The sequence below is a fragment of the Bacillus rossius genome, chromosome 13 (genome assembly GCF_032445375.1).
Source record: "Bacillus rossius redtenbacheri isolate Brsri chromosome 13, Brsri_v3, whole genome shotgun sequence".
NCBI lineage: Eukaryota > Metazoa > Arthropoda > Insecta > Phasmatodea > Bacillidae > Bacillus > Bacillus rossius.
Genome location: NC_086340.1, coordinates 35056477 through 35078843, shown reverse-complemented (window position 1 = coordinate 35078843; position 22367 = coordinate 35056477). Strand labels below are relative to the sequence as shown.

Genomic DNA, 22367 nt, shown 5'->3' with positions numbered 1-22367 from the left:
GCCGGCCTAACTGTCAATACAAAGAAGGTAAAATTTGCAGTGCAGGTAATTTCTTTCCTCGGACACCTGATTTCAAGTAGAGGAGTAACCATAGACCCAAGTCGCACACAAGCGATAAAGGATTTCCAATCCCCTAAAGATGCTAAAGGCATTTCCAGATTTATCGGCATGGCAAATTTCTACACTAAATTCATACCTAATTTTGCTGAGCATGCAGCACCACTGAATGCTCTACGTAAGAAAAATTCACTTTTCAATTGGGGTCCAGAACAGGACAAAGCCTTTGATATCCTTAAACAGGCAATAGCTAGCCCTCCAGTGCTCAGAATGGCTGATTTCAGTAAGCCTTTCATTCTGCAAACCGATGCATCCAGCGTGGCCATTGGTGCAGTGTTATCCCAAGAGTTCAATGGTTGCAGGCAACCTATAGCTTTTGCCTCCCGCACCCTAACACACCAGGAGAGGAAAGCCTCCTCGGTATATGAACTTGAGTGCCTTGCCGTAGTTTTCGGCATAGATAAGTGTCAGCCATATCTAGAACATAAAGAATTTCTACTAGAAACAGACAACCAGGCCCTTGCTTGGCTTTTAACCCATCCGAAGCAATTAGGTAAATTAGGTCGCTGGATTGTAAAAATTGCTTCCCTCATTTTAACATCCAACATATTCGTGGTTCACAAAACATCGTGGCAGACACTCTTTCTCGAATGTTCGAGAACCCTTCCAACTCCGATATTCAGGAAAAAAATCCCATTGCCTGCCACGCATTGTTAACAGATTTTCCACTAGCATTTTCCGACATCATTCAAATCAAAATTCTGATCCACAATTGTCAGACATAATTAACCAAATAAAATCAGGCTCACCTCCAAAATATTACAAACTTTCAAAGGCATACTTTACCGAAGGACACAACAAGGAAAAAGATTCAGAATAGCCCTACCTCAAAATCTCAGGGACATGGTTTTTCAGTATTACCACTCGTCACCTTTAGGCGCACATTTAGGAATTTTCAAAGCGATTGAAAACATTCGCAGGAATTTTATCTGGGACGGGATGCACAAGGATATTACACAAAGGATAAAACTGTGCAAATTACGTGCATTGAGTAAACCTGCGCAGCAGACCCAGTTCGGCTATTTAAGTTCTGACGTGGCCGAAAGGCCCATGCAAAAGCTATTCATCGATTTTGTGGGACCCTTCCCAAGATCAAAGGACGGAAATACAATGCTTTTGGTATGCGTTGACGCCTTTTCAAAATTTGTGTGGCTCATTCCAGTCAGGAGAGCCACGGCCGAAATTACCATTCAAGCCCTACAAAACAACATTTTCAAAATTTCTGGAGTTCCTTCCATCATCGTTTCCGATAATGCCACAAACTTTAAATAGACTCTTTTCAAAAACATGTGTTTTTCACACGGAATACAGCATGTAACCACTACACCATACTATCCCCAGCCTTCGCATGCGGAGCGTTTCAACAGAAACCTCCAATCTGCTCTCATAGCATTTCATGCGAACTCGCAGGATAAATGGGACTCTAACCTCGTGTGGTTACAGTTGGCTTTAAATTCGGCCAGACATGAAGGTCACAAAACAACACCGTTTAACTCATGTTTACCTACCAGCCCAACACCCCACTCTCTAATCAATGGTCTTTGAAAGAGTTACTACCAGACGACCCGAGGAACATTAAGGAAGTCTGGAGTAGAGCTCGTACAAACCTGCACTTAGCCCATGAGGCAAGTAGACAGAAATATAACAGAAAATGTTCTCCCAATCCCTACAGACTAGGTGATTTGGTGCTGTGCAAGGCACAAGGTTATCGACAAGCGATCAGCCTATCTTTCGTATCGTTGGAATGGCCCCTGGCAGATACAACGATTCCTCATGCCAGTAACCGTCGCTCTAGCCGACCCGAGTTCTGACGAATTTTGCGCGTGCGCACACATCTCCCAAGTGAAGAAGGTGCACCCTGACATGAAGTAGGGGCACTCTTAACTACTTTCCTTACACAAGGAACAGTGCTAATACTACGGCATGCTATACTCAGCACACAGTGTTGATATTTCAAGACAAATTCCTAGGTCCTAAGTAAAAAAAAAAAACCATGGTACTAGTTCATAAGATATTTAAGTTAGGAAATGTTATATTAAGATGTCTATTTTTAAGTGGCACCACTGAGTCAATAAGTGATCTGTAAGTTTTATCTCTTATTTAAACGTGTAAGAATTTTTATCAATTGTAAGTAGTTTACTACAGTAGATCCTGGAACAGGGTGTCACTTAGGTTTTTGGTGATTCAAGTTGGCCACCTTGACTCCGTCTTTCAGGGGGGAAGTATGTGCCGTTTCAGTGCCACTTTCAGTTACAAATGTACAATTTTACATTTAATTTTTAATTTTAAAGAAGGAAACCAAATAATAAATTTGCATTTTTAATTTAATTTAATTTTGTTTCCATTACTGTACACTCCGACGTAATCTTGTGCAACCCAGTGCACCTGCGCTTGTTCGCAGGCTTCAATTAGATACTGTTTGCTGACGATTTTTGATCGCAGCATCTCGGCCGCAGTTCACGTCACGTTTTCTCCATGTAACAGAATGAATTTTCGTGCTAGCGAACGCTACCCCAAGCCCACTGCTAGCAACTTTCATTTCTCGGAGGCAAGCATAGGTAAGGGTTATGCCAGCACGTACTGGACTAGGTTACAGCCCCCGGGCGACGCCTCAGGACGGTCCACATGACGCCTTTCCCAGGCGATTTAGCAAATTTAAACCCCCCTCCCCTCATCTCCCACCTGTGGCTTCACAGGAACTTCAACCCGGAGCACCGACCCCCAGTGAACCCAGGCGGGGACATTGTCTCTTCAAGGATATTCGCCCTTGTCAAACAGAGCCCTCAGCGAAGCCTAGCGGCGGGAAAAATCCCTAACCTTTCTCTGAGCGCTGGTCGCGAGAGCGCTCAGTGCTCTCTAGCGGACGTTTCGGTGACCCTCCAGGCAGGTTGTCATCTTGGCCGCCAGAGCGCACTACTCATCCCTCCCATAAGAGACAGCTTGTCATAATCGACCTTGGCAGCAGTCGCAGTGCAATTGCGATCTTAGTTCGCCTGCGACTCGCGTGAGAGCGCGGCGAGCGTTTTGCAGTCTGCTTCGCCCCTTCGGGCATCTCCGGACACCTTCGGGCAATCACCCCCCCTTCCTTTTTCTTTGGATGGGGGCAGTTACTTTCTTTAATTAGGCGCCCCGACGCCATTTTTCAAGGATTCGGCGGGCAGCATCTTGTCTGTGCGGACCACGCGTCACAATTAGCGAGAGTCAATCTCTGTGTTCGTCCAAGACTCGACACTACATCATGTAGTCGCCAACGTCAAGGCATAGAGGCCTCAATCTTCTAATTTTTAAATTTTGCTGACCGCAATAGTTTTTTGCTAATCTAAATTATTTCATTATCTCTCAACATGACTACCGCGAACTTTCGTGCCGCGAGCAGCCTTCTCTGCTCCTGCAGCCAGCCTGCATGACTTCACCCCGCTGTTTTGGATAAGTGGTCGTCATCCCTCCTCCCCCCCTTTTTTTGCCTTTCCCTGGGCATAGTCTTGCCCAGGCTTAGCTGCCTGTTAACCAGTCTAAGTAATTTGGGACTTTGGTTGCAGGTGGGGTCCAAGTTGAGGTCCAAAATTAGCTGCAAGTTATCTCTAAAATTAGCTCCAATTTCAGCTTCGATGTTTAGCTCCAAGTTTATCTCCAAAATTAGCTGCAAGTTATCTCCACGTTTATATCCAAGTTTATCTCCAAGTTTATCTCCAAGTTTACACAAAATGATTCCTTCTGGACTTTAATCTGCCGAAACCTCCGGTGCCAGGACACAGGATATAATTAAATTTCATTTGAAAATAAAATAAAAAACACAATGTAATTGTTTCTTTCTTTTGAGCCTGCGAGCTCACTTAAAACCAGTGTTAAGTTCAAGATGTATTATTGTTTTACTTTTATATGTATTTTGTTGCCCCGGGGCTCCCTCCTTTTTGTAATTAATATATTTTAATACATGTGTAATTAAAAGATACAAAAAACCTAAGTAAATTATTTTAGTAAAAGGGCAGTTATACAAATCAAACCACCAGTCTTGTTATTTCATTATTACTCATCCCAGATAAACATAGCCTCCTAGAGTTGATAGGAGGTTATAAATAAAATTCTTTTGTACGACGTTGGGCACCTCTGTGATTATTGTTGTTGTCGTTTTGTTTTCTGGGCTGACGCTTCCAAGGCCTTAATTTAATTATTCATTTTTGAGTGTTTACCTGCAGCCCAGCGTTCGTAACACATATAAGTGACATTCCTGACCTTTATTACCATCAGTGTCAGACGTAATGGAGGAACGATAGGGGAAAATACCCCCTCCCCAAACAAAAAAAACTGTAGTAATAATACTGATCTACTACACAGCTTTAATAACTAATTTTCATAATGTCAGAATTCAGAAAAAAAATATATTTCCAAGGGGCTATTATATTTTTAACAATATTTTGGACTCTGTGAGGTATTCGGCAACACCTAAAGCACCACCGCGACCCGGGAGACCCCCACCTCCTCCGCCAGGCGGTCGTGCCCGCAGGAGTAGAGCTCGCAGATCTGGTGTCTGCGCAGCGCGTCTGGGCCGATGTGCCACGCCGCGGCCAGCTCCAGGCAGCGGCCGGTCCACTCCACGGCGCTCTGCACGTCCGCGCTGCACGCCTGCGCAGACACACGGCCCTCACAGCTACAGCCAGCAACCATCCCACCGTCACAACGGAACATGTCCGTAACAGAAGGTCACCAAACTGAAAGTTAACTAACCTAGTTTTTATTACGAATGTTCACATACAACCTAAAGTACAATTCTTCCACCACTTTGTTTAACACGTCTGGAGTAACGGAAGCAACAGCCTCTTCAATTTTGTGCCTCAACTCTGGAAAATTATCAGGTAGTGGCGGAACTTAGATACAATCTTTTATAAAGCTCATAAGAAACGTGGAGGCCAGCGGAAAAGAGCTCTGTCATCTCGACTATTACGACCAATCCAACAGTCTGTGACTTGGGCGTTCATCTTTCTCGTACAAAGAGATTCCAATGAGGAGGCGCTCCATCCTGTTGCCAAATAAAGTAACAGGGGAAAATAGGAGAAAACCACAAAGCAATATTTGCGCATGTGATTATCTAAAACTGTTTGAGTTACTCTTTAATTATTTCATTGAACTAACACTCTTCAAAGCTTACAGTTGATACTATTAAATTTTATAACTGGGACTTTCTTTTATGGTCATACTGTACATGAAAACACTGGAACATTTTTATCTGATTCACTTCTCATAACTTTGCCTGCTCACACTTGCAATGTAACTCAAAATAAATATTTCATCTAAATCAACAAAGCATTTGTGCAAGAGGAAAACCTTGATTCAAACACAATCAGCACCATGTGACATGCAGTATTCGTAAGTGCTTGCCCTCTACAGAACATTACCGTATTTACTCGCAAATAGGTCGCGGTAATTTTACCAGATTTGATGGGGAAAAAATGAAGTGCGACCTATATGTGAAGAAAAAAAAATTTTAAATTTTTGATGAATTTTTTTTGCAATATTTTGTTTTAAAATGCGAAAAAGAAGTTTATATAGGTATAGGCAAATTTATTTACAATGTACACATACAGCGAAACCCCTTATTTACGTTACCGTTATTTACGTTTTCCCGTTATTTGCACTATATTCTTCAGGTCCCGTTTAGTTCCCATTTAGTCCAATACAATACTTTCACACAAATTACGACTCAAAAATTGAATCCATCCCGCTATTTACGTCACGTAACAACCATAAACAACCAGAAAATACCGTGGGTACTTTAAGAGTAGATAAGATTAGCTAGTAAGCCTAAAAACATAGTGAAAAACGTAACATTTATAGTCGGCAATGAACATTTTAAATCGCAAAATATACATATTTTATAACATGAAAAGTTGCTTTTATTTCTAAACATGTAATAATTTAAGCCTAGGCGTGTAAAAGTCCGAGTAATTATAGCAGGAGACAATCTAAAATGCACGAGGGAAAAACGTAAACTCACGAATGTATGAACGTGGCTGATTGTTAATTTCTGGTACTGTATTTATGTCACAACTTAGACGAAATACTGGTACGAGACAAACTTCACAAGATAAAATGAGCGGAGTCTTGGTAACTATTTTATATGTATTTTATAATTTCGGAAGTATTGTACAGTTGACGCATATTTTTTAAACTAACAATTTATTTCTGGGGATCGTAATTAATTATTGGTATCAAGACATCAAGATGGACGTAAACTTGAACATGTCACGGCAGCGAGAAAACTGGTGCGTATACCAATAAACTGGTATTAGAACTGGACAAAACTGGTACACGGGAGGTGGAGCTTATATTTTTTTCCGCTAAGCTTGCATCTATTGGCTGGCTGCTGATGCAAGGTCACGAGTCTGGGCGGAGCGTTGAGTGAGTTATACTGCGCATGCGCAGCTCAGTGAACAAAGAGAGCCAGCAGGCGCGCCGTAACAGCAGCTGATCGAGTACAATGACCTTTCTCCGCGCACGGCACACGGCGCGGTAATGAATTACCGGTGCCACCTATATGGGGGGAATCTTAAATACTAAATTCAAGACCTCAAATTAAGGGTGCGACCTATCTGCGATGGCGACCTATATGCGAGTAAATACGGTATTGATGCGTGCCGAACTAACCTAAGGGTTTAAAATAATAAAAATAACTTACCTCTAGAAAAATATATATTTTATTAAAAACATTTTAAATCTAAAATTTCTACAAAAATGTTTACCTAGTCAATCTTTTACAGTTGATAATTACCACTTACAATTAAAAATAATTGTGTAAAATAAAGCACAATGAGTGAGTATTAGGAGGTTTAATTTAACCTTATAATTAACGATTGAACTTAAAATTATCTTAGCAATAAAACATAAAAGTAATAACTAAAATGAAACTGTATTCTCCTCCTGAGATATAGCCTTCAATGATGGATGAACTACTTACAAATTACGAATTACATGATGAGTGATGACCGAGCCTCGACTTGAACCGAAACAGTGTGACCAACCCTCACATGCTACATGATGGACTGACTCTAAACGGAATGAGCTCAGCCCAACAGCCTGATCCCCTTAAACCTCTAGGGCAGGTCTTTCTCAAACCACCCAGTGACGTCTGTGGTCCAGACCAGCTTTTCACTTGTGCCCTAGCTCCAGGACACGAATGCACGACTTCCCAACCCAAATGGTTTGTTCAGTTTGTTAAGTTTCAGTGCAATTTGGAAGCAGCAGACGCGATAGTGAAATATTCCCAGAGATCCGTCTCCGTTTACATGATCCGTCTCGGTTTCTGTGCCATTGTAGAGCAGACCTTAGACCCTGCCGCCTTGAGGCTAGGGAACGGATATGCCGTTCACGAAGTTACACAAAATTTATTTTGTTACACAAAATTTACTGTTAAAAAAGTATTTTTTTAGACAGTGTTATAAATTTTTAACGTTATAAGAATGAATAAAAATTTTACAGGAATTTTTTTATGCATATTGCATATATTACATATAACGTTTGTTAAAAATGTCATGGTATGTTAGTAGCCTATGTATTTCAAGGATAAATTTCAACTAGTCATTAAACATTCAATTGTTTTATGTTTCCCATTGTTTTGAGGTGTACCTTATGTTTCTATTGCAATCAAAAAATTCTGACGATAAATGCTGACTACTACTTAAGGAGTCGTATGCTTTGTGGAATCTTGACTAGATATCTACGCAGCAGCAAGTAAGATGAAAACAATGTGTGCATCACTGTGCCCTCATTACTAGTAGGGGCCAACAGTCCAGCAAACGAACCAAACCCTGTGTCTAAACCATTGATAACATGAAAATTAAAATTTTAATGCATTGAAAAATTTACAACTGCACCAGTGTGAACTATAATTTGACATAAATACAAATTCTAGTGACATACACAAACTTCTTTTTTTGCAAATTTATCCTGTGTTGACATAAACATAGGAACTGATGCAAATGGTCTACTTTAATTCCAATGCCGTGTTAGTAAATAACTCACCCTATCATCCGCAGAGTCGGCTATCCTCTGAATGGACTGCGTGGCTCCTGCTATCACCCGGAACAGGAAGTCCAACCGGGTCTCGTTTAGCTTCTGGTCGAGGCAGTGACCGGGAAGCTGTGGATTCGAAGCCAAGTCGCTGAACAGGGCTGCCTGGCTCTGAAACCACAATTGTTTACAGTTCATGAAATAATGTTTATACTCTTAAGGACTCATACCTGTTTCGGTACGCTAAACACAATTTTAAATAGATTTTATTACTATGTCATTACATAACGTAATCCCTTCACTCTAATTTGATGCAAATTTCATTACTGGAATTGCTATACGTATTTGAATACGGAAATTAAAAAAAAAATTATAATATTAAGGTTGAAACTCAATTATCCTTCAGTATAACAGCAGCAGACACATGCCTTTCCTGTTATTTACTATTAGTTTTATTTTGTAAGCACAAGCAAAATAAGCTTTTGTAAATTAATTGAAAATATTACACAAAAAATTAAGAAGTGGTGTTTTATAGAGTATTCTTGGATATGAATGTCTCAAGAATGTTCTCATTCCACAATAAATAAATATTAAATATATTCCAACTTCCTTACCATAAAATAAAAACAATTTTTTTCCCCAACATTTTATTGCTGAATCACTTTGCTCGGACACTTATAATTCATTCCTCCCAGTAAAGTACATTTTGTGGATCCTTAAAATATTTTTCACATTTAAAACAGTCAGCATAAGGAATTTTTATTATAAGGTGCCTAAATTAATTTTTTTTTTTTTGAGCTACAGCAAAAGGTCTTTAATCCAGCATTCAATGGCTCTACACACACTGCAACCCAGCACCAAGAAAGCAGCTTGCATTCAGAATTTTCTCGGATTCCGGCTGTTGACGTTGTTGGCATTACTGTGCTGCTGGTGTTTTTAGTTCCCCTTCAGTTTATCCTTACTGTCTGTTGGGCTTCTGCAAATATATATAAAATTTGAACTGAATGTTCATGAATATAGTATATTTTTCTAATCTAATTTTAAAATAAAGCAATTTTTTTTCCACACTTTACAGGAGTCCAAGAAATTCTGACCGAATATAGAGTAAAATAAAAAAGAGAGGAATATACAGGAAACCAAGATGAAAAGGTGTAAAACAAAAAACCTAGCAATGCATTTTCTTAAACCCATAAATTATAAGTCTGAAAGTTGTTTAGTTTGACCTGATTATATGCATAAAATAAAGTATTTTTAATAACTTTAAATCATAGTCACTGATTATTTGTTAAATACAAAAAAAATCTGTGAATAATGTAACAGAAAACAAACCTAAATTTCTCAATGACTCACCTGAGCTCATACAAGTTACATATATTATTTATATTTTTTTTAGGGGAAGGGGAGGGGGGGGGGGGTTGAGTCTCACTTTGTCTAGGCATATCCATGAAAACAAATATTAAAAAAAAAAAAAAATAAATTAAAATGTCAAATAAAATATAAATTATTCACGAATATCAAGCATTTTTCGAGTACTTGCAGACCCCTACTGCCTGTTCTCTTTTCAGGACAGAGTTTCCTGTTTTCTAGCGGGTTGAAACAGGAGGCTCACGGTGCTGTCGAAGAGCGCGGAGACGGGCCGCGGGAGGCGCAGGTGGAAGGCGGCCATCATGAGCAGAGCGGACGCCAGCTGGTGGTGCAGATGCAGCAGGTCGTAGCTGGGCGGGGGCTGGGCCAGGGCGAGCGCCGAGAGGGGCGGAGCGCCCTCCCCCTCCCCCTGCCACAGCTCCTCCCACCGGCTGAAGTCGGCGGGCCGGCACGCGTCGCACTGAAGGCTGGCCTGCCACAGTCGACAACACCCACTGCTTCATCCAGGCGTCACTACGACGATACTGACGCGATAACGTCTTAGCACGAAGCAGCATGACTCATTGTCACGTTCCGCCTGAGCCGAGCGTGCAAGAACTGGCCGACCACCGTGCGAGAAAATCTTCTGTAATATCAAATAGGTTAAGGCAGGCTTTTTAAAAATAGCAACTTAAAAAATTTTGATTTATTTGTCCAATTTCGTCATTTCAAATTAACAACTTACTAACATTAATTTGGTTTCAGTTTATTTCTATAGCTAACTAATTGTTCGTGATTATATTTAAAAAAATTATTTAAATTAAATTTGCAAAAATTGTAAATAATATTTACAATTTTTCATCAATGTTTTCTTATGACGTTATCACGTAAAATTATCTTCCGTAAACCGACTTTATAGAAAACCGCCCCCCCCCCCCCCCTTTTTTTATATGATTGTTTACGGATCCTAATTTATCAGCACCCTAGAATGTACCGGTAACTACCAGCCGTGTCACCGTAGTCACTTTGGGAGGCTGGAGCAGGAACTAGAATTCCGTGCCTCTCGACCCCATTCATTTCCGCTGGTTTCCGAAACGTCACATCCTGTACTCCGTGAGATGTCGCGGAATGCTCCTAACCTCGTTGTACTCTACTTGGGGACTTCCGGTCTAAGTCTACTCCAACTACACGGCTCGACGGCCGTCTCTGGTGGGGCGGAACACAGATTAACCACCCACTGGCTGGCCGGCTGGCGGCAACTCGCTGACGTGTTTCCAGGGCGGTGTGCACCTGGTCACGTGCTTGCAGGAACATGTACATAGGACACCATAGCAACACTTGTACTTAGCTCACCTTAAGTGCCATTACAATGGAATGAATTGTGTTAATTAGTGACAAATAATTTTCACCTCTATTTATATTTATATACACACACACAAACACACACACACAGCACTGGAGGTTTATTCTTACCATACATTTCTATAATGATAAAAATTAAGTTTTGCTAAAAAAAAAAAAAAAGTATATTTTGTAGCTAAAACATTGATATTTGGTACCAAAAATTCTTAACAAATGCAATATTGGTTATATATAGGCACATCTAATACCATGTGTTTGCACAAAAATCTCAGAGGTGACTGTAAAAAAAATTAAAGTATTAAATTGGCGTATAAAAGATTTATTTTTTTTTGCTTTTAAATCAACTGATGTTACTTTTGTGTTATATTGTAGTGGTCTTTTTACTATTTTTTAAAGTTATTTATTTTTCAATTTTAAGTGATGGGTAGACCTATTTTGAGATGCTTATCGAATGAGGAAACAATTATACTTGTAATTGAAGATGAAAGATGGAAATGCCTAGAAAAAAAGGAACAGAACTATGTATATAAGAATGAAAGTCCACAGGAGTGAGAAAAAAGAATGTCAGGTATGAGGGTTTGTGTATTTAATATAATCAAGAAACAAAAGTTTAGAATACAGAAACCATAGCTTTACTATATGTGATAATTTATCAAATGCAGATGTTGAACACCATGCTCAATGACTTAGTTTAATTCGCAGGTGACTAGTCAGCAAAACAGAGGAAGAATATGCACATAAGCTTAGTCTAATTCGCGAGCGATTGTCCAATGAATCAGAAGAAGAACGTGCTCAACGTGCTCATCGTTTAAATGTTTTATATGGTTTCTGAAACTATCAAAGCTGATTTCAATGGCGTTGAAGAGCAGGTGTTACTTTTCACCACGGGAGGTGCAGGCAATGGCAAGTCATACTTATTTAAATTACTACTGGAATACATTAAACGTTGTTATGCTCCAACTATCAATGTACAGTGTTTTCTTGCATAATCATCGCACATTTTATTCTAAAATCAAGTTTGATAAGTAGGGATGCGACAATTATGCGGGAAAAAAATTTCTGTTAGGTAAAGTTATTCATAAAAATAAAGTTTGTGGAAAGTACGTTTATTTGAAAAAAAGGTGGAGTATACAAGAACACGCGAAACAATTTATATTAATAATTCATTAAACAAAAACCTTTCTCCAACTTTAAATAGAAAAACAAAATCTGTGACCCGAACGCAAGCGACGTGAAACTGTGACGTGAACTAACGCGTAACTACCGTCGTAGTATACACTTGCACGAAAGAGTGCGGGCTATCAAATGTAGTTAACTCGGCACTCGACAGAGAGCTCGTGTTGCATGCAATCGGCAAGATATCAATATTCGACTACGTGCGCGCGCTCTATACCGTAAGCAACATAACCAAACATAAATGATGCCAACAAGCACTGGCTACATGTCTGTAAGCGGTACACCGCAGCGACACAGGTGGTCAGATAAAGGAAATAACGTTTAAAAACATCTTTAAAAGATAATTTACACATCAGGCAACTTATTTTTGTTAATTAAATAAGTAAGTGGTAATGACCAAATTAAATTTTAGATTTCTACTTTAAAATACATTGTGTTATACGTAAAAGATACCTACACCGGTACACCGCGGTGATGCAGATGATCAGATAAAGGAAATAAAGTTTAAAAACTTCTTTACAAGAAAATTTACACGTTAGACAACTTCGTATTTCTGTTAATTAAATAAGTAAGTGGTAATGTCCGGATAAATATTAGATTTCTACTTTAAAATACAATCGTTTTATACGGAGATACCTACACAAAGAGCTCGGCATCTAATAGCGGGACAAAAAACATGTGACGTTTACACAATAAGTTTTTTATCCCAATTTTGACGGCCTAAAATAGACAGTTATGCGAGTGCTACGATGATGCGATAAAAGAGGGTATTACTCAAACCAAAACTACATCCGTAAATGGAGTCGTTGCCCGACATACATTTGGCAAGACTAGGTATTCCATATTTTTACTTCCTATCAAAAAAGGCAACACCATGACATATCAATGTTTGGCTGGACATAAGCTTCATCAAGAGAGATGCAATTGCCACCATATAAAGTGGCTAGTCTTTAGGTCTGTGCGAATACCAGTTTTTTTTAGTTAAAATTGAATACGTATATCAAATTATTCGTGAATACGAACATTGAATTCGAATAGTAAGAATTAAAATTAGAATCGCACAAAAAAATTTTTTTTCGCATCATATAACTTCTGGAAAATTAGACAAATAATACTAAAATAAATGGTTGGTTAAGTCAGCTACAATAATTATATGAAAAATGTTTAGTAAAATATTTAAATTATGAAATTTTTTTTAATTATGCAGCTAACCTAACATAACCTAACTAACCATTTTCAGTTCCTATTCGTCTTATTTTCCACAACCTGCTTCTCTTGTAGCATCGCAGTATTCCTGCCCCTGCTACTATTGATGACACTGTAATAAAGAATGGGTTAGGTTACTTAAACAAAATTTTTCTTGGGGTTCATAATTATGTATTTGATAGTCATGTTTCTTCTTTTAGGCACAGGTAATGAAGATAGTTAATCGTGCAAAGAAATCTTAATAATTATTTTAGTTAAATTCTAATGTAAGTGAATTTTGGTGGGGCAGAGTTAAATGGGTTAAATTTGCTCTCACTGTGTTGTGCAGAACCAGCTCGCTACCTTTACTCTTAAGTTTAGTCACACACCTATATTTAATCATAAGTACAACTCCTTAGTTTACATCATTTGATAATACAAACTAAATACATTACATTAGTCAGATTATGATTTCAAGGGCGTAGGATAAATAAAAAAAATTGCCTGTTTCAAGTGGTTAATATAAAGATTATGAGCTGTTATTACTTCAGAGTATAGCCTTTATGTACCTCTATAATGTGTCCAAATTTAATTCAAATTGGTTTAGCCGTTTTTCAGAAAAAAATTATTTTCTGATTTTGTTTTTTCTTCAATTTACTCAAAAGCCAAAACAGATCGCGATCTAAAACTTGCAGGATTAACATATTTTATTAGTAGCAACAAACTCCAAAGAGATGAACCAGATATCTTTCTAAGGCCGATTCACTTTACTTATCATCCTATGTCCTTTGTTTAGGCCACTGTATGAGTAAGTGAATTTATCGCTGGATATTTATTTATTCAAGCATATGTACTAACAAACCACAAACAAGACAGGGACATTGACTTAATGTTGCTAGCAGTTACTTTTTGAAGATACATACACTTTCAAATGTTGGGGAAAGTTACCTGTTACTTTTTACAATATATAAAAAAAAATCTGATTTACAAATGCAATAAGTAATTATTGAGCTATATTTCTTATAAATTAAGTAGCTTCATATATTTGTGTGGATGACATAATAAACTGAATATTTTCAGGTGTGATATGAGCAAAAATAAAAAACGTGTCCTGTTTTAATGAGTCCGAACAATAGTTGTGCAGCATGGGATACTATTATGTTTTCTTGCCATGTGATTTGAACACAAAAAAGACCACATAACAAGATGATACACACTAAAACCTTATTAAGAAATTACCCAAGGTTCTCAAAAATTTAGACTTATTAACAGGAAAAATTTATTAAAAGGGTAAAATTACATGTATTTATAGGAAAAGTACAAAAAATTTTTTTAACTTATTGTGCAGGAAAATTTCTTAAATGGGATTTTCTTATGATGTCTTTCCTCTTTATAATAAGAGAAGGCGGTTGGTTTGCTGGACTTTACCAACACTAGCACATTAAACTCATGTGTCAAAGATGTGTGTGTATATCTGTAGGTCTTTACTTTTTTTCTTTAAAGGGCTTCACCTGATCAGAGTTTAATAAGGTGAGACGATAAGTATGATACTCGCTGGTGTTTCTAGTGCGTTATCGCCTCTAAGCTCAAGGCTCTGAGCTGGTACGCAGTCTTCTCGTCAAGCATTGGGCAACAATGAAATTTAAGCGGTATTCATAACATTATATAGCAGATATATGAGGATAAAGATGAAATGCAAAGCCTTTGAGTGCTTTCAAGAATGTGTACCAGGCATTTCACTTCTAATAAAATTAAAGTAAAAACATGTGTTTTAAACATTTTTCACTCTTTTAAAAATATAGTTTTAAAACAAAATACGTAAAAAGAACTTCCCTTCTGCCCTTAATGCTTTTTTTAAACAGATCCCATTCTCGTATCTTGAGTGGTTTTAAAATTGCGTCATTTCTTCTGAAGCTCTGCACACCATTCACATGCCCGGGTATGTAGGCAGAGCCCTAAATGCCAACCTATTTAGTACACTCATCTGTTTGGCTGGCACTCAAACACTTATTAATTCTTCAGGGCTTAACGTCCTGCCAACATTGAGGTCATTACAGGCGAGGGGTGATGAGATGATACTAGAGCATTGACGGAACAAACGGTTGAGGGAAACAGAAGTACCCCAAAAAAAAAATCACCAGCTCTGGACACCTGCCCTTACAGTTCCCAATTGAAAAAAATCCAATTGTGGGTACACCTGGACAAGAAACTGTATCGTCGAGGCAAAACCAAGTGATCTGACCACTCAAGCCTCAATATTATGGTATTTACCGGTTCACAGCAACTGTTTCGTTTCCTAGACTTTCGGCAGTGTTTTGTTTGGCGTGGTCACGAGTGCCAGCAGCTTCGATGTTGCCATGACGACACATCACAAAAACAACGCTCCATTGTGTTCAAAATTCCCTGTACAATTACATTCTGATTGGCTGATGTGATTGGGACAAAGACGCCTAGCATCGCCGGGAAGATGGTGTAATTGTGTGTTAATTCCCGAGTGGAATTCTGATATTTTCAGCAGATCAGCGTCGATTTTAGCTACGAAGCTGTACCTAAAGGCAAGACTTAATTACCGTTCGCGTCGGTAAATGAATGTAGCGCATGGGAATAACTTTACCGTGAAATATAAGGCTTAGAAGTTTTATGCCTTAAACCAGGATTCAAGTATGGCCGACTGCATTAATATTTAATTTAGTGACGTTAACGCCGTACGTATGTAATTACGTCCCAGCAAACATTCTTAAAGTCTCTGGCGTAATTAGAGAGTAACGTGTATTGAATTTAAACGCCAATATCAACGAACGGTCACACACAGGTCTAGTGGTCTTGGGAGTCAGGGTTTCGTGCCTGACTAGCTCGAGCAATTTAACAAACATAATTAAAGAAATTGACATTTGAAATCATATGAACTTTTGTGTGTATTTGCCCATCGTAACAGAACCGGGGTTTGAAATAATTATTTTGTTGTTTAGGTTACTCGAGAAAACTGTTACTCGGGTCATGTGTGTTACCCATGTCAATTATTGATTATAAAATAAATATTGATTTTTACTTTTATGACTAATGGTAATGACCCATTTGTGTTTTTCATTAATGATCACCAGGTTAGGTTAACTGTAAAACAAGGTGCCCAAAATCCATGATATTCTTGATTGTGTTCATTATTATCTTTTAATTTTATTTTTAAGTAATAAATTAAATGATACCGAGAAGTAAAATAATATAAAACTGTAAAAAGGAGGAGACTTACATAAATCTTTAAAGATTGCTTTGAAATTTTGATACAATGTTGCATTCACATATGCACATGTTTTTATATACTTATGTGACACCTGTGACAGGTAGAAAGATAGATAAAAATATAGATAGGTAAAAACATAGATTTTTAATATTTGCATTGCTTTAGCATGACATACATAGAGATATAAACTGATAGATAGAGATTTAGAGAATTAGAGACAGACAGACAGAGAGAGAGATGTTTTGTATATATGTACCTACTTCAAACAAATTACAAAAAAAAATTTATTGAGGCGTTCATTTCAAAAAATGCCAGGCATTAGATAGTAAATAATATATTAAAATAAAATAAATTACCTACCAGTGGGTTTACAACTGTTCAAAGATGGTGCTTTTGACTTTTTAATTTCCCAACAGAAGTAAAGGTTGGATCGAGGATTATATCTACCCAGGCACATGTACGGTGTGCAGAACTTAATAAAAAACCATGCAATTTGTGGCCTGTGTGCACACGCACCTGTTATGAAAACTTATTGCATATAAATACTTTAATAGTGTTACAATTATTTTTAATAATAGTCAATATTTTTTTTGTTTTATATTTATTACTTTGTTTTTAAACTGATTTTCTTTTAACTTTTATTTTTTTTTGTGTAATTTTATTAATTTACTAGTCTGTTATTTAAGTTGATTTTTTGAAACTTTTTTTTTTGTAATTTTATTTTATTATGTTAAATATTTAGTAGCTGAGATTTTAGTGTGTGTTGTTTTGGGGACATCAGCTAAGTTGCATGCAAAACTAGCATCCGCGTGGTTGTTATTTTCAGAATTGACACTGCGGCACGCAAGCAGCCTATGACATCACGAATACCAGCTGATTGACCCTGCTCGATGCGTTGAGCATTCGGCTGTTTGGACTGGACTTGTGTGGTGGACATCAAGGAAGGCGGGCGACTTTGTGCTGCGGTTTGCCAGCCTGGCGAGCGTGTACTATAGGGGTTTTACCATCTACTTTGGAGGATTCACCACCTGTTTTCATAATTCATAAGATAAAAACCTTAGACTTCCTTATTTACTGACAGAAGAGTTGCCTCTTCATATGGGTTGTACCCTTAATTTTGGGCTAAAAAAAATCTAACATTTTCAATGTAAGGGTCCCCCCTGCGTATGCGTCGCAGCTTATTTTTTTACACCAAAAATATGCATAAAATATATGAAACTCATACGTAGGTAAATAGGGTACATTGCATATTGGCAATGTGTTTGCAAGCAAGTCACAGCAATCCAAAACTTAATGACCGAAGAGGCCCTGTGGGCGAAAATTTTGAACGAACTTTCGACAAAGTTACATTTTTTTTTTGCAAACCAGAAGTTATATATTTTGTTGAACTAGGTGATAGCTAATTTTTAAACTGAGTCGTCAGTTGTGAAAAATCCTCAATGTAACAGTTTATACGCAAGTTGGATAAAATTGTGTTAAAATTGTAATTTTAAATACTGTATGTGGCATATGGATCTGTTATTTTTATTTTGGAAAGTAAAGTTTACACATTTAAATTAAATTTAGTAGTTGTACATGGATTTTGAGTGCTGTAGAACAGTAGAGTAAATGGCTATGAAACGTTTAGTATTGATGCCCCTCATTATTAAGTAAATACCAAGCTTTCATTAAATTAGGTATTAGACTTTTAAGAATTTTTTAATAGCGCTACTAAAAAGCTTGTTTAGAGTCCAGTTATTATTTTTAATAAGCTATATTTCAATGGGACTGGAAGTCGTATACTATTTTAAAATAATAGATTTCATCTTCTATTATGTATTTTTATATTCAATATTTTAGGTACATTTAATATAAAATTTTTATAAGAGTTTTGGCAATCGTATTGGAAAAATTTCAACTCACTGCATGTATCTGGTATTGTGAAATTTTTTTTTATATTTTACCAAAAATATAGTTTGGTTTAAAATTTCCTCCTTTTTATTGATTTGCTCATGAATGTTTGGTTTTGGACTTTAAATTGGATCAGGTCTTAAAGAATTTTGAGATTTAAATATTATGGGGTAATTTTAATACGTAATTTAAAAATTTTGTTCTTAAGATGTGAAACTCCCAGGCGGGTGATACAGTGTCTCTTTCCCGCGAGTTGGGAAGAGCTTGCTGATTTAAATCAGATCAAGATACATTAGAGTTGTGTCTGTTACGAAAAGCATTTAAAAATACCGTATTGGTAGAGACCTGAAACTGGCGGTGTTATTTTTGGCCAAAAGCGGTATTATTTTTGCCAAAAAGCGGTATAAAAAAGCGGTGTTATTTTTTTATCTGGATAATTAAATTAAATTGTTGTAACTGTATAGGCTTAATATTTGTTACGTAATTAATTTTCTTTGGCATAGCTTATAATTATCCAAATTTAAACACACTCTTTACATTTGCTTAAATCAAAAATAAATAACAATGAAAACATTAAATTTCCAGTTGTACATAAAAATTGCTCACCACTGACTGTGAAACTTCCATACAGAAATTTTTTTGTCACTTGGTTGCTTAATGCATTGTTCAGTACATAACATAAGAAATTAAAGTACTGTTCATCATATGAAGAACCACAAAAAAAATTTCATTTCACTAATGTACACTATGTGTTAAAAATTCCCTTGTAAAAATTTTACACACACATTAGCTTAACATAACTGTTGCATAAAATTCTTTTAAAAAAAAAAAAATCCATCATCAAAGGAGAGCATTGTAAACACTTCAATATTCTCTTCTTTTAAGTTCTGCCGTCTATCTGAAACAACAATATTGTAGTGACTCAACAACCTCTCACTCTCAACATTATTTGTAGGCATCCATATTGATTTAAGCACAGCTGAAGCAAACTGTTGACAGTCAGTTGTCAGTGCAGTGAGAATTTTCACTACAACAACTACTTCACCAGCTCTGCACAGTGACTCTGCTGCATCTTTTAGAGACTGGTACCCTTTAAAAAGGTCAACACTGTCTATCATCTTCAGGTCAGCAATGGATTTTAGTTTTGTAACTATGTTTTCAGTTTTGTTAAGCAGAATGTTCTTAGGGTTGAAAAGCTGGTTCAACGACCTGTCAACATGTGCACAAGGATCACTGTTCATGAGTGTCTGCAGTTTGTTCATGCACAGTGTTGTGGCTTTTTGGCAGTTGTGCTTCACATGTGCAATGTCAGTGGTGTTCAAATTTTTGAGGACACTACTGTTTTCGAAAGTATTGGAAAATATACCCTTTGCTGCACAGTCCAAACCTTTTTGTATATTTTCCAGATCCCCATACAGAGTATGTGATGTAGGGTACTTAGACCCTTCAAGTTTCGTTAGCAGATCCATTATTTCAGAAGCATGCTGCTGTACAAAAATACACTGTGCTAAAATTACGGATACTTCTTAGTCTGAAAGCATGATCAGATACTTAATTCCTGCATTGTTAGTTTCCTGAAAGTCACTATTTCTGAAAAAGTTAATGATTTCCAAAAAAAAATTCAGCCAGGTAGAACACTGCACGAAACCATGAATTCCAACGAGTATTGACTGGCATTGGAAACAATTTATCTGGTTTCACAGTTTCTTCTTGCAAATATTGCAAATATTGGTGTTTCCTCTTGCGAGTGTTTAAAAAGGCAGACTTTACCTTCACTACGACATCGTTTACCTCAACAAGTTCACATGACAACACATTTCCTACTAGGGCAACTTTGTGGACCCAGCACTGATTATGGAGTACGTTATCTCCATACAGAACTTGCAAGCTGTTGACACACTTTGTCATGTAGCGAGCTGAGTCTGTAACCAAACCTCTGATGTTCTTGTATGAAATTTCAAACTTATTTACACATTCTGAAATAACTTGTGCACATGTGGTCGCATCCGCTTTTGCAAGAAAATTAACTGAAGCTACTACTACCTGAGGTTCACCTACTGGTTCTTGGAGCAATAGAAAGAGTACCACAAAAACACATCTTCCCTGACTATCTGTAGTCTCATCCGAATAGATAAAAATTAGTTTATCTTTAACAATTCCCATCACGTTTTCAAAGTGGTATTCAGCAAGTATAGGAACATATTTTTCCCTCAGTGTTTTGACACAAGGCATGTCTCCAGAACCTGCCACAAATTCATTTAACCATGCCCTTATGTTAGGATCATCCAATTTTTGAAGAGGTATGTTAGCTTTAGCGAAGGCCTCTGTTGTCCTCAGTGCCAAATGTTCGACGTCTGCTTTTTTACGTTTAGCACTACCAAAGCACTCTGCAACAGAGCTCTGAATTTTTTTATAAGCACACCCATCATTTAATTTTTTTTCTTTTAGTTATGTGTTTTTCGCTTTTAGTGTGCTTTATCACGGTGTCTTTTCTCTCAAATGCGACTTTACAATTACAAAATTTGCACATTAACGTCGCCGTTTCGGGTGCATATAGCCCGTCGCTTTTGAAATCGTTGGCACGTTGCCGAGCACTTGCAGCATTTTTCGGCATATTGTTACACAAACTCAAGTTATTTTATTTTAATGTTCCCATGCAGCAGTAAAATATGATACATTAAACGAAAGAAGTGGCAATATACGGTCGTATGGTGTTTATCTTATACTTCAGCTGGAATCGCGTTACAAACACATAACATTGATCCTTACGGCAAACGTGCGCATGACTGCCGAGTGCCGGTTGTTTGTGAAATAAAAGCTGATTCTTCCCAGCATGCAATCTTTTGTGGCATCACAAATCGTTTATTCCATAACTGCGTTGTGTGAGAACAAGATTTTATTTAGTTTATTTTGTAATTCTATTTCATGGCAAAATTAAATCACGAAGTCATTATTGTGCAATAGTTTATTAATATAATCGTAAAAAAAAAATTCATGTACGGACCTGAATCGGGAAATACGGTCCAAATGACATTTTCGTACGGACATTTCTTGCTGAAGGGTTGGCCAAGCTGGTTCCGCTTGCTCACAACTTGCCACCTCCTTCCAGCCATTACATCAACAGTATCGCTCACGTGACGTGGAGTTGTGGTTGCGTACATTATGTTTATTTTGTGTTGTGATCACATCTTAGCAGCAATATATTTCGTTCTTTCATACATACATGTAAAGTATGTGATTTTCGAAACGTAAACAGTGGCAAGCTACCGCTAAGGTTGGTTAGTTTTAGTTCTGACAATGGTGATGCCGGCGAACTCAAGATGAAACCAAGTTTGTTACCGTACATTTCTTAAAATTTCGCGTGTATACAGAAAACTAAACGAAATCGTATTATTTCGCGAAAATCAATGAAATTCGCGTTATTTTTCGCGTTATCGTTATCGCAAAAATTTCAGGTCTCTACGTATTGGTCCGAAGATAGGCCGACCTCGAAAATAGGCAGACCCCTTCTACAGCCCACTCAAAATCAGGGAAAAATAAATTTTAACTAACAAAAATGATTATCAGCAGCATATTACCACAGTAACACTTCAACTAAGTTAGTATTTATTGAACTGACAAAAATATTTGAGAGTTCATATTTCCGTTTGTCTTCACATTCTTTTGTAGTGGTGCCAACCTTTCATACGGCAATGGCTACATTTTCTAAGTTCATAGAAATTGTGACGTAAAAACATTCACCGTTACGTTTAATTTTGACGTAAAAAACCCAAAATAATTATCAGCAGCATATAACCACAGTAACACTTCAACTAAGTTAGTATTTATTGAACTGACAAAAATATTTGAGAGTTCTTATTTCCGTTTGTCTTCACATTCTTTTGTAGTGGTGCCAACCTTTTATACGGCAATGGCTACATTTTCTAAGTTCAAAGAAATTGTGACATAAAAACATTCACCGTTACGTTTAATTTTGACGTAAAAAACCCAAAATGGTTTCATGTAAAACGTGTATGAGTCAACCATAAAACAGCCAATATTGCAAATAGGT

General features: G+C 37.3%; 1 protein-coding gene across 2 annotated transcripts in view; it reads right to left on the bottom strand.

Annotated features, from left to right (window-relative positions):
- The window catches only part of LOC134538445 (rab3 GTPase-activating protein non-catalytic subunit), a 154922-nt gene that overhangs the window by 12368 nt on the left and 120187 nt on the right, over positions 1–22367 (bottom strand). For both annotated transcript variants that reach the window (XM_063379772.1, XM_063379773.1), the window contains exons 21-23: positions 9731–9958; positions 8134–8292; positions 4594–4740 (exon numbers count right to left, since the gene is read on the bottom strand). In XM_063379772.1, the coding sequence (XP_063235842.1) occupies positions 4594–4740; positions 8134–8292; positions 9731–9958 (534 nt within the window). The remainder of the gene's footprint in view (positions 1–4593; positions 4741–8133; positions 8293–9730; positions 9959–22367) is intronic.